Source organism: Bombus affinis, chromosome 1, assembly GCF_024516045.1.
Source record: "Bombus affinis isolate iyBomAffi1 chromosome 1, iyBomAffi1.2, whole genome shotgun sequence".
NCBI lineage: Eukaryota > Metazoa > Arthropoda > Insecta > Hymenoptera > Apidae > Bombus > Bombus affinis.
In genome coordinates, this window is record NC_066344.1 from 12,889,386 (window position 1) to 12,903,375 (window position 13,990).

Below are 13,990 nucleotides of genomic sequence, written 5' to 3' on the forward strand. Positions count from 1 at the left end.
AGTGCAGAAGTAAAAGAACATTATTCAAGTAACTAATTTTCATTCCTACTGTATATACGGACGTTCGTAATTCACAATCGACTCACATTGCATCACAGTATTATGCGAATCCCGTGACGGCTTTCTGATCAAAATTTCGGTCACCGTGCAGCGAACGTCGTAAAATCGGTGCGGCCTGGTGTTACGCAAGCCTTAAGGCAGTTTCTTATGAGCTGTTTCGAAGGAACAGGCTACTAGACGCTTGGCAGAACTCTCGCATTGATTTATTTATTATCAGCGAGTTCTTTTTCTTGCAGCAGAAAGAGCGCTTTAAATATCATCTGAGAGGAAAACTTTTCCTCGTTCTGAGAATGGTATTACTTGGATCAAGAAGCTTTGTCGTGTTCACATGAAAAAAAGAAAAGGTAAAGAAAAGTAGAATGCTACTGAAGCGCATATTGTTGTGGAATTGATGACAGGTGAATATGAAAGATACAGCTCATCAATCCTTGTATTTACATTGTGTTCATGAATTATTAAATCTGAATTGATGGACTGAATTTCATCACGGACTCCGCAACCGTGTTGATACATATTTTGGTATCAGAACATCGATCACGTAGTATGTATTATCTTTTGTCAGTTTATGTATAGTGATTTTCACACAGAAAATTCATAATAGCTTCAAATTTTTTTCACTTATGAGACGATTTATAATAAATAATTTAAATACTCTGCATTAACTAATTTCGATGCATATAGTCCTATGCAGATTGAATTTATTAATATTTCTAGAAATCATAACCAGATCAAGATCTCTTATCTGCTCCTCTTGTGCAACATTTATGACCACAAATTATCCCCACCACTTTTTCGATTACTTGATTTCAAGCTGTGGCCATTTATGGGAATGGTATTATACATATGTATTACTTTATTACATTCAATGTAATACTACTTGAGCTTTAACTGAAAGGTGTAGTTTCAACAGAAGATATACCGAATCAAATCTCGATCATTCATGTTCAATTTAGTACAAAGATAATTATTATATACATACACATAACCATACATCGAGTACGCGTATAACAGGTCTATTCTTAACTAGACATGTCCAAATTGTATTTTTTTTTTTTTTTTTTTTTTTTTGGAAATGAGACCTTAAACGATTATTTTCACATTTAGAATAACCTACTGTTGATTATTTACTCATATTTAGTTGATAATTAGCCAGATTTTCATAGGCTAAAGAAATTATGAAATTTGATTTTCTCGAAAACGAAGCCACAAACGAAAAAGATTTGTTCTATATTTTCGACTTATTTTTTCATATACTCACTCAATACTAAGACAACTTGTATATCTTCTGACTGAAAGTTTTTCTAAAGAGTACTTTCAAGAAGTAATCGTGCATTCTTATGAAAGATGCGTACGCTACGTACGTATCAACTACCATGACAACTCAGGTATTAATTTTAAACAAGTTTTCAATAATGAATTTTACGATCTACATAGTTTGTGCCGCCTATTTCTCTTTTTCCAACACCTAACGTGCAACGGTACGCTTTCGTGGCTCCCTCTGACGAGAAATCGATCTGCCGGATTCCCAATTGAAAAAAGCTCTTCCTTTCACTATCAAAGAAAGTCAATACACGCATAGAAAGATCCTCCTACCGACGATCTTTCCCTCGATTCATACGGGCGTTCCCTGTAATTCTCTCGTTAGCCGATTGGACGACTTTCTCTCTCCTTTCTTCTGTCAGAATTTTCCGAGGTGCACCTTCAACACGGCCGAGAAGTTGGCTGATACGTATCTGATCTCCCATGTGTCTTAGAACTTTATAAACTTCCTTTTCTTTCTTCGCTATTATACATAACCTTTTTCGAAAACTTTCAATGCTATGGAGATGCTGGGAAGGTTATGTTTATGTAGTCATCGCTCATTATAATTATTTCTTTACTAATTTTCTTATGTATTACATTTCGTTAGCATCATATAGGAGAAACTTGCTATTATTAATTTTCTCATCATTGTTATACTAAAAATGAAAGAACTATATTTATTTCAGTCTTAAGTTTTAGTCCTGATGTTACGTAACAGAGTCGCATTGAAAATTTTACTTACAGCAAATATAACTATCCATTTCTCTCGATAAAATGAAAAAAATCTATTTACTCATAGCTTTTTTCTCTCGGAAGCAACATAAGATATACCATAAGATGTAGGATTAATCCGAAAGATTATCAATCGACGAGGTCAGACACAAACGCTGGAGTTGGAAACGAGGTCGTGCCACCTTTCTCTCATTTGGAGAGAAGTGGCCGCTTCTGCGAAGGTGCGGTCGATGGATTGATCTCGAAGAGAGCACATTAGGAACACAGCTTCTTTCCCTACGAAATGTATTGAGAAAGGGAGCAAACCTAAGTTTGTTTGAGGATTAAGTTTTAAATTTTAATTGTTAATGGAATCAATCACTTCATATAGAGTAAGAATTAAGTTTATAAACATAAATTTTAGTACTGTTTATATTTTGCCATTTCATGAAAAATATTGATAATAATAATGTGTATGCTATATATTATACTTCTATTATTCCTCAATATTATTGCACTTCAAATGATCACAACTGAGACGCGACTACTCTAGAAGTTATGATATTGATTAGCCATTTGTCTTTATAATTTACGATTTGATCTGTATTGATGAGAGAATGATAAAGGGAACAAAACTTTGAGAAGAAAAGCCTGAAACCTTTCTATGGATATGAATTATACATTAACGGGTACTTATTCTCTATTGAGAAATATATGCGACTGTAGTATCGGCGTATTAACTGATGCTACTACTTAAATATTTGATGATGAAATCACACTATATTTTGGATTGTGATACACATGAATAATATGGTCTTTATTGCAATGATTACAGTTTAGAATACCTAGAGTAATACTAGGGGAATTTGCCTAGGGTAAATAATTTTTCTGTATATAAAGTAAATAAGAAGATATCTGTTTTTTAAATATAATTATGTATATAAACAGCTTTCATATTTTTTTATCAAAAGTACACGCGAATATCGTAATTCAGATTCAATATACTTTTTACGGATATACTTATTTGACAATTGAATAAGTAATTAAAACATATAAGGACTCATAATAAAACAGTTAGAATCGATAACAGTAGATACAAATACTCACATATTTCTTCCATTTTCTCCTCAATTGTAAGTATACGACACAACAGTTAATGCGACATATATAATCAGATTCGCGGGTACGCAACTTTATGTAAGTTCTTATTTTTAATGTATTTTGAATGTGTTTGTTTTTTAATCTTCTTACAAAGAAAATCTTTTTATACAAGCATAATAAAGGTGAGCTATTATAAAATATTTGTTCATAAAACATTATAAGAGAGAATCCAAACATGAGAGAGGTTGGGAAACACCGAAATAGGACGATCGTGTTTCTAGTGCATAGTATTCTGTCATCTTACACATAATTAATCTTCATTTTTATGAAAGCAAACTATGAAAGTAAATAACGATATGAAGGAACGCCAAGTTATGGAAAATTAAACAGCTCGAGTCTTCAGCATTTTCTAGACAGTCTCAATATTCATGACATAGTCATTAGACAAAAAACTGTCTCTTATTCGGATACTGCCAAAAGCCACATCTCTGTTTACATCTGAGTGGACTGAAGATGAGCAGAAAATCGCGAGAATGCTTCTTTAACGATGGAAGAGAATCGTCGAGTCGACCTCTTCCAAATAAGAGGAAGAAGTACTAGTTGTTAACCGTTCTCGCACGTTTCTTTCTCGTTCGCCGCGTAAGTTGAGTTTGAAAAAGAAGAAAGGTTGTCCAACAAATGTAGCATTTTATACTTTAGAATATATTATAATTTATTGTATGTATCGTTTGTATTTTAAAATGGGTATATTAAAATTTAATTTTAGAAATTTAGTATTGTCACATCTTATTAGACTACAGATATTTATGAGAAAATTAAAAATGCAAAAATCCACAGAATTCGTATAATCTGTGCATAAAAATACTCGTATACAAAATATGCAATATGTAGTATTCATCATAGTATTTGGTGAATGAAACACATCTCTTTTTAGACTCCACATATTTCATTGTATTTATGAAAATATAAATTTGAATAAGTATATATTAGTCTACCGTAATCTACATATTGCATATTTAATGTTAAAGCCTTTGATAAATTTCAAATATGCAATTTTTTATAATATATATATTTTTATTCTTTATATATTTTATTTTCCTATTTGTATATTTTTTTGTGATATATCTATTTGCTTTTTCACAATGCTACCTAACTTAATCTCACTTTTAATATAAGAAATATGTCAAATCATTGTCATACGTCACATTCACAAATTTACGAATCATGTGAAAAATGTATATTTTTAAACATACATGACCAGATTTATGTAAATAGTGTAATAATGTCGGATACAAATTTTCATCTTAAAGAGATAGATGGCTAAATAAATGGAAATGGAAGGCATCATGAGATGGAAAAATAGATAAATGGAATGGTATCAAGCTTAATATGCTTGAATTTCATGGAAAATTCTCAATTTGGAATGTGAACACTGGTCGAATGCAGAAGGTGATTTACCGAATGGTCCAAAGTTCACGATTCCCGTAAATCTAAGCTTTCTCTGGCTCCGTAGCAAGTTCCTCTATCTACACCCAGCACATATCCTACTTTTGGTATGCTTCTCAGTTCATCAGAGTATTCGATGCTGGCTAGCTGCAGAAAGTGGTACTTAAGGCTTGTGCACAACCATAAAGTTCGCCAAAGAACCCATCATTAAAACCATTAAGACTATCAGAGCAACAATTTCCTCTACTTGCACTTCATGTTACAAACCTTTCGAATCTTAAGCCTCATCTCTACTGAAGCAACAACGAGGAACTTTTTATTGCTAATCCATGTTTCTTGAAAAAGTTGCCACTGTTTCCTGTTTCTATTTGGAGCAGTAAAATCAAAGAAAAATTCCTATGCGCGGCAACGTAATGGCAGAAACAGATGCTCCTTCAGTATACATATACGTATTGTTAGCAACAAATAGCCTTGAAACCGAACCAAAACCCAAATGTTCCTCAGATTATGTTGCTTCAGTGTGGACAAAATATTCCTATAAATTGCTGTTTGTTGGAAATGTTTCGGAATATGCAGCAGTTGGATAAAAGGTTGTTGCTTCAGTAAAGACATCGTTTTAGGGACAGTAAAATATGATACCAAAGTTTGGTCACCTATTTCTGAAACACCTTGTACAAAAGACCAATCTATTTCATTTTTATGAAATCTATCTTCCTTTCTAAAGTTCATGTTGGATACTTTTAAATCAAAAGGCTTTGTCAGGCGATTAAAGAAATCGCACGCGATCAAACGATGGAGAAAACATGCCGGAATGGTCGCCAGTCAACGTTCACTCGTTCCAAATGAACAGCAGCGTGATAACACGCCAGTCAACTCGATCCTTCGGTCGGTCAGATACGAAACGACACGTGACCAGCCGAATGGTTACCCGTGCTGTAACCCGATCGAGGAAACGACACGCGAAAATACCACACTGACGTCCTTCGCTGTTTCACGCTCTACTTCTACGTATCCCTGTACAACCGTTCGACCTGTCCCTCTCGCGAGACTTTCGTTTCGAGAGTGTGTCCTACCGAGGAAAGACTCGCTGCCACTATAATTGCCTGGATTAAGATCTATTAGTTGTCTATCAGTTTCATTTTTATCACTGGAAACGGATGAAAGCTTCAATAATCGGTAAAATTGAAGTTATTTTCGAAGTGGATGCATGTTTTCTTTCAATAAGAAATTTTAGAAGTTAGAAACGTTCAAATTGTTCTATGAAACTTTTGGGTTAACACCATGTTGTGATCAGAAGAGTTTTAATCAGTCGTTGATCATAATGAATGTCGTTTTGGAGATAAAGTTTTACATTTGGAGAGTTTAACGAGTATCTATCGATCACAAATTCATACATTTTGAGAATGAAACAATAGATTACGAAAAGGAAGCAGAAATACAATATATTTTATCTAACAATCCAGACAATTATGTTAAGTTAGTACAATTTTTAAGTTTCATTAAAATGACAAAAAATGGTCCTCAAAAGCTACATACGTTAAAACTTTCATAGAAGCATACTTTCTTTTTCCTTGTAACCATTACTTTACGCAACAAACGTTTACAAACATAACGCGTATACAATAAAAAAATAAGTTATACGAAACAATATATCGTTCCCATCACACGATGTAACCTGCGATTATCAATAACTTATGTCATCACGAACTTATCTATTATACCAGAATACTGTTTATTCTCTTTAATACAACAATTATGTAAGACTTAAAATACAAAGGTTGAAACATTATCACAAAGACTTTCACGATAATTTCTCAAAGGAACAATCGACAGAAAAAGATACAATCCGGACGATCAAGCTTCCTTTCTCACCCCCCCTCCCCATCTGAAACAGGCCCGATTCCCGTGTCCTTTTCGATGTCTTGTCCGTTCTACTTAACGTATTCATCGAGTGGACTTTCTTCTTTTTCATGTATACTTTCACCTTCAAACTTTTTGGACATTGGACCACTTCTGATCTCACATACATTTCTTTGTCAATATGGAGCTACTGAATATTTTCATGAAGTTATCGTACTAGCATAACTCTAGGCTTTGTTATAATCAATAAGAATCAAACAATTGCTACGAAGTATACTAATTATATTTTGTTATTAGTGATAATGTACAATTGTAATAATGCTAGTACCATTGATAGATATATCTAGTCACCTAATTTACGAAGAGTGTTTTATTTTATGAATATTATTACAACCAGCAATAAATTTAACTAGTATATAGGAAATATACAGGACTTTTACAGTTTTTACATGCGAAAGTTTTTGTATTTGCAGCAACTATTTTAAAAAAGCGAAACACTTTAAAATTAAATTAATCTTTCAAAGATAATAGTAATTGAAATATGAAACAGCTAATTATCTAATATTCCAATACCTGTGCATTTATAGTCTGCAGTCCAGATAATTTAGTTAACAGAGTACGTAGTTTTCCAACAAGCGAAAGGTCTAAGTTCTGGTGCCGCATATATATTTCTGCGTATAAAACATAACAGCCACCTTGAAAGTGTTACCAATAATTCAATATCATACAAGTGGTATCAAAACGGAAAAGTGAAAAATGTATGAGCACAATCGAATATTGAAAAATAAGCTCAAAAGCCATGATCGATCTTACGCATCGATGTAAAGTTTAATTTTTAAACAATCCTTCACATTCGAAAATAAATTCAAAAAATATCAATCTCACGATGTATAAGTCCGAATTACATTTCTTCACTATAGCGGACATTCGTAAGCCAAATATAAAGCCGTTGTTTCCAAACGAAATGCATTAGAGCACTTCCTGGAAAGCAACGTTTTGATGTATTCCAACGAGGAGAAAGGAAGCTAAATTATCCATAGAACGTGAACGGTTCCAAAAGGCGTTGAAATGAATCCTAGTCGTCGAACCTTTTTAAGGTTATGATTTCTTACTCTGTTAATTTGGCCGTTTATGCAGGAGAAAAATGAAATTGGCTTGTACTATTAGAATCATAAGCAAAAAACAGCAATACAAAAAATATTAACATCCTTATATTGCTTATCAAAATTTTGTTTATATTCTGTTGCTTGCCCACCCGAGAGTTATAATATTCGTATTTTTCAGACAAATGTAAAAAAGAATTTGTTTCATCTAAGAAGGTAAGGAAACTCTAAACCTTTGAGCGGGAGTGTAGATATTGTAATAAGTGTTGAGCTTACGCAATATAGATCGCGTATACGGCGTCGTAATTACGACGAATTCATCGAGTGGACTTTCAACAAAGGAGCGACGAGAGAAAACTGAAAAGGGATTCCTGTGGATCTTCTTATCGACGCTGCAAATCTTCATTGTCTATTAAGCCTCTCCGTTCTATGATAGATTCTAATCTTCCTGTTTTCAAGCTAACGTGCTTCTTTTCCCCTCCCGCGTGTCTTTCTGTTTCATAGCAGAGACTGCCAATTTCTGGTTGCTCAACGGGAATCGTATCTTCCCAAAGATCGTGTTTAGTTAATGATGAACAAATGATGATCATGGGATTATCGATCACTATCTTTAAGTTTAAAATATTTTTAACCTGTTAACTCTTGGACATACTAGTGTCTTTATCTTAGAATATCCTATTTTTGTTACTTCTTAGGTTAAATTTTATTAAAAATAGATTATATCATTATTTAACCTATAGTTCTATGACTATAGGAGTTTCTGTTTATATTAGTGATTGATAGTATGTAGAGATATATAATAGTAGATAGTAGTAGATATATAGAATAGTATGTCGAGAGTATATTGATGTATTAGAAAAAGTGTTAAAAATCAATTTTTCCATATGTATTCTGAATTTTCCGAACGTATCCATTAATTAAAACTCGATTAAGGACACTAGAGTACACTAACACTACAAAAATATTGAAACTACTGAAACATAAAAAACTTGCACAAACTTTTTTGAACTCACATATGTTAATAATAGATATTAATAATAAGATTTATGACCCAGAAAATGAAGCGAAGATTAATTGCTTTAAGCTTCAAAGAATTAATACTAGATTAAAGTTATGAGACAAATAGAGCCTATTGCACAGAAGAATAATCAATATATAACCATATATAAATTTTCGACATAATAAAATACAAATATATCAAAACATGATTACCAACGTTGAAGGATTATTATAAAAAAGAAGAAAGAAGAAATAAAATTAAATTATCACGATGATTTTTCCGTTCGTTCGTGTTTCCTGTACCAACGTAATTAACACGACCACGATGCAGCGAGGCGAGACTTCGTCCTTAAGGATGCGTTTATATCAAAGAACGTGAACACTGAACATGCTTGTGACAAAGCAATTAGTAACAGAACAAAGAATACTTCCTACGATTTGATACCCTTCTCGCGAACGCTACTAAAATTCACACTAAAATTCCCTGATTCCTCCTTTTCTGTATTCACCATTTGATTTATAGCTAACGAGAGTTTTCTCTCTTCGAGGTTTCAGCTCCTGCTGGAATCACTTTGAAACAGGAGTCTGCGTCCTGCCTAGTCTAGACTACTCTTTTCATTGAAACATTATTCTTTTTGCTGACTTTTACTTTATTTGAACTAGACTTACGCTTTTAACTGGACTAAGTACATATAGCATAAATTATATTTATTGGTTGAGATTATGTTATTATGATAATTTTTAAAAATAAAAGTATTGCGAATATTGTATAATTTTCTTTGCTTATAATTTGAACTGAAGAGTTGCAAGGAAGAGTAAAATGTTGTATAAATTAGAAAAATTTGTTTAGGGGATTTACAAGAAGTAGAATTAAGAAAACATGACAAAAGGGAATTAATTACTGAAAAATGGAATTGAGGAGATCTATCTAGCTGCTCGAGTTAGTACTCAATATATTTTTATCAGTTCGAAATACGAATGTTAATTTTATTACTGCATCGTTTTATTCATATTAAAGATTGTTAAAATCGTAAGATTTTAGATATGAAAATTTTAACATTTGACATTTAAAGAAGAGAAAATGTAATATGTATGAATTAATTTACGATACTATTTTACGAAACGATATCAATTATAACAATACAAATTTTAAACAGACAATATAAAATATGTTCAAATATAAAACAAAAGAGTAAATAGTAATAAACATTTATTTTGCTACAATAAATTTACTACCAATAATAATTCTTTACTGAGAAAAAAGAATAAGGATAAAGAAAATGACAAAAGAATTTCTCTTTCTGCTGAAGAAAATGCCCATCAGAGAAGGGATAGAAACTTTGGCAACGAACCAATTTTCTAACAGAGTAAAACAAAAAAGAAAGAGAGGAAAAAAGAGAAAGAAGCATAGCGGCACGATCGAAGGAGGAAGACGGTCGGCGACCTCCTGAATTGCGACATAAGGAGCGAAGCTGTTCACACACTGACCCCCATTTCCTTCCCGCCGGCGCGGCGAATAGCATAGCACCAGTTTTGATTTTGCCTACTACTCGATCCCGTATTTCGCTCTTTTTCTTCATTCAGATTTCAAGGAAAACTTGTTTTTTCTTTCAATCATGGAAAACATCTGTTCCCTTTTAGAGAAAACTGTGACTTGCTTCTTCCATTTGGATCTTTTACGCAATTTTTTTTACCTATTCCAAGTATTTGATACGCTTCGTATTTCATAATTAGTGGATCTTTAAAGTAACAGAAAAACACTAGAGAAAATTTGTATGTCTGACAGTTTTTTTTTTAGATTATAATTTAATTATTACTGAAGATGAGTAAATTTCACTAAAATGAAGTTAAGTAGATTGTATGTTTAAACTGTTATACTAGTAAGCATAAATGAGAAAGTAAATTGATTTTGAAGCGTCACTAATCGTCGATAATTCGCCTACATTTCATATTAGTGTAGGTGGATTAGCAATAAAGAGGAATGCGACTTTCCACTATTTAGTTCTTTTATTCTATACACGCATATGCGTAAGTCAATGCACGATCTACTAATACCTTTTGCAATAGAAAGTATACCTACAACCGGAATCGACAGGCAATATCCGGGAAATTGCTAAATATTTATGTATACAATGCAAACTTGTCCTTCAGCTTATCTCTTCGTACGTCGATCGAAATTAGACCTCTGAATCCTAACAATTTATAAAGAAGAAAGAAAATAAATCGATTCTAAGTCAAAAAAGAAAATGAAAATTAATTTCAGTTTCCTGACTCAAGTTACGTATTCATCGAAACTTGATATATATTTCATAGAATGAATTTAGCGAATATAGACAAGCTAAATCAATTAGTGCTAAACGGTATACCTAATCATACTAACTTACCTAAATTAAAAAATGACAGAATCCTAGTATATTTTTTCGAACTATCATTAAGTTGGACAAAAACTGTAGCTTTATATGTCTATTTCAATAGCGTATAATATCAAAGAAAAATTTTTTTAAGAAATTGTAAAAATCTGTATAAAAAAAACCATATGAGAAACTTATAAAAAGATTATATTAAAATTCACAAGTATCCCTTCTTCTCAATTTCAATCCATTCCATTTCAAACTTAGTTCCAAAACAAACAAAAAAAGGACCAAGAAGAAGTAAAGAATAGACAAGAAGTGTAGGAGGAAAAAGTGAAAAGAATGCATTGAAAATTTCTTCAATTCTTAAACACAACATTACCCTAATCGTAATAATTACTCACCATGGTGCAGGGTGATCGTAGTCCCAGCGAACGACCAAGACACAAATGCAGACTCGAGGACTTCCGCCTCGGAACGATAAGCTCGCGCTAAACTCGACTACGTTTCGCTCGTTACTGTTCGTCTCGGTTGCACTCTCTCACAACGCACCACGATCGAGCCATGTCCCTTGTACCCCTTCCTCTCTTCACCACTCTCTTCTTCTCTTTCCTCTTCCTCAATTCTAATAATTTTTCTTTTTTCCAAAAGGGCGTTCACCGAAGATTCAAACTGCGTTTACACACCGAATATTAATATAAGTTTCTTAAAATTGTTAAACTACTCTCGTGTACAGGCTTAAGATCGCGGACAGTTTGAAGGGGCTCACCCGGAATGGACAGCCTATATAAATATCCCCTCCAGGGGACGAGAAGACTCGGTGCAAACGAGTGATCCAGGAGAAAGCCTCTCGTTCGATTGGCCCCACGAACCGGTATAACCGAGACAATTCCAGGTATCTCTTTCCACCGAGCGATACAGAGCTGTCCGCCACGCATCCTTCCCTCGTTCCACTACTGATCTGAAAGCGACGCATTTTTGTTAGAGAAATTCAACGAAGCATTGGTGACAGCACTCGAAGTCTTCTCTGTTTCGAGATCAATGGGTGATCAATTGGATATCTTTGCAATACATCTAAAAAATTTGTTTCTTCATACAGCAGATGTCTATAACTTGTTGTTACACTATTAAACAACTAATGATAAAAATTGATTACAAACATTGACGTAAGGGTCTCTTCACGCGCGAGGAATGTATACAGCCCTAGATACGGTTAGATCAACTGACGATTCCATATACCTTTTTATTTTATAACTTCCATTATATCCATTTAGATTAGTTTATGTAAAGAGTATGGAGTATGATGAATTCAGGTTGGATGATTATGTGGAGTAGTAGAGTTTCTTTTGTTTTGGATCTGTGGAATATAAGTTATTAATATTTCTTTGTTTAGACATTAAGAAGGTTATAGTATGTGATAAATTAAGATTTATGGTATAAAGTATAGAATACTGAAGAACCTTGTCTTAGATCTGTGGATAATGGAGAGCAATCTATTAGGGTTTCTTTATTGGATTGTATAAAGGATATAGTGTTCAATAAATAGAAGTTAATTATTTGAACTTTGGAGTACCTTTATCTTAAATCTGCAAATGATGCATTTTTGGTGAACAGTTGGTGATTTGTTTCTGTGAAATTTTATGGATCTTGTTAGTTTCTTGGTAACCTTTAATTTAAGTATTATGAAACTGTTTACTACTAGATATGACCAAAATTTACTATCGGTAAGATTTTATGAACTTTATTACTAATTTGCCACATGATTAATATAATAAACTCAACTCTAAAGAAGAATGAAAAATTGGTAGAAATATATATTACATTTATTATTTAATCTCCTTCATAATTATACTCTAAAAAACCAAACAAATATTAAACCATTGTAAAAAAAGAAATGATTTCATCATTTAATATTTATATAATATTATTTTATTTTATATCAATCAAGAGTTTTCAACAATAGCATACAAACCTTTGTACTGTACCTAAATCTTAAAAATATGCTATCTATCATCTCCCAAAAGAGGAAAACAGAGAACTAAAGAAATTCTCTTTAAAGAAGTTAAGTCCTTAAATATATCTTCGAGAATAGCACTGGAAGGCTTCTATAGCGATTCATCTTTATGTAATCGTTTTGCAGATTATTTGCAGACAGAAAGCAAGTCAGCCATTCTGCTCACCGAACTCGATTTGTGCACGAATTCGACGCAAGCAACGCGATGTATTGATCACACGTTGCGATCTAATGGGTCACGAAACACTATCGAGCTATAAATACTTAGCTGTAATCGATATCAATTGATGTCCTCGTCGATCAGAAAGATTTAATCGAAACTCACAGTGGCCGCAGGTTTGGCTATTCCTCTATACATTCAGCAAAAACGAAACATCAGTGAAAGTATATATGTGCATGTTACTAAATTTTGTTAATCGACAGTATTATGGCTGCTACTAACATAGTTATATTTATAGATACATATACGAATGGCTATTTCTTGATCTTTTCATTTCATATTCATATTTTGTAAAATATTTAAAGTATAGTAATAATACAGTACAGTACACGTATAACTCGTTATATTATTTAGTAGCTCAATCTTCTACTTACAGTGGCTATAAAAAGTATTTATTATAGTATTTACATTGTATATATGCAGCAGTACTTAAGCTGTGTTATAAAATACATATATATATCTATTAATAATATAAGCACTGGAAATAAATGACAAAAAAGTGTTGAAAATGTAGTTAACATGGTTGTTTAATTACAGGGGAAACTATTAAACTTTAAACGACAGAGAGAAGCACTCATACGATCCTAGTAATAATTCGACGTTGTTAAATACCAATCAGGAGAATTCAGGAACGACCGGTTTATCGGATCGTTCTAAACGTAGAACTGTTCTTCGAACTTCTAGAGCAGAAAAGAAAATTGCCTGTATATACCGGTGCGTAGAAGCATTGCTAGTTAAGCATCGTTAATGTAAACTTTACAAACAACATTTTATTAATGTCTAATTACGCGCGAAAATATCGTTCGAACTGCAATAAAGTCCT

General features: G+C 32.7%; 1 protein-coding gene and 1 long non-coding RNA gene across 7 annotated transcripts in view; one reads left to right on the forward strand and one right to left on the reverse strand.

The window, feature by feature from the left end:
* The window catches only part of LOC126921513 (uncharacterized), a 29,980-nt gene extending 18,356 nt beyond the window's left edge, over positions 1–11,624 (reverse strand). The window contains exon 1 of the mRNA XM_050733187.1: positions 11,338–11,624. Coding sequence (XP_050589144.1) covers positions 11,338–11,340 — 3 coding nt within the window. The 5' untranslated portion in view covers positions 11,341–11,624. The remainder of the gene's footprint in view (positions 1–11,337) is intronic.
* LOC126921965 (uncharacterized) overlaps positions 1–13,990 on the forward strand; it is a 46,209-nt gene that overhangs the window by 22,290 nt on the left and 9,929 nt on the right. For 3 of the 6 annotated variants that reach the window (XR_007712608.1, XR_007712610.1, XR_007712611.1), the window contains 2 exons: positions 11,670–13,331; positions 13,705–13,881. This is a non-coding gene — a long non-coding RNA (uncharacterized LOC126921965). Of the gene's footprint in view, positions 1–11,669; positions 13,332–13,704; positions 13,882–13,990 lie in introns of those variants that run through there. The other 3 variants (XR_007712609.1, XR_007712613.1, XR_007712612.1) reach the window with 3 other exon arrangements.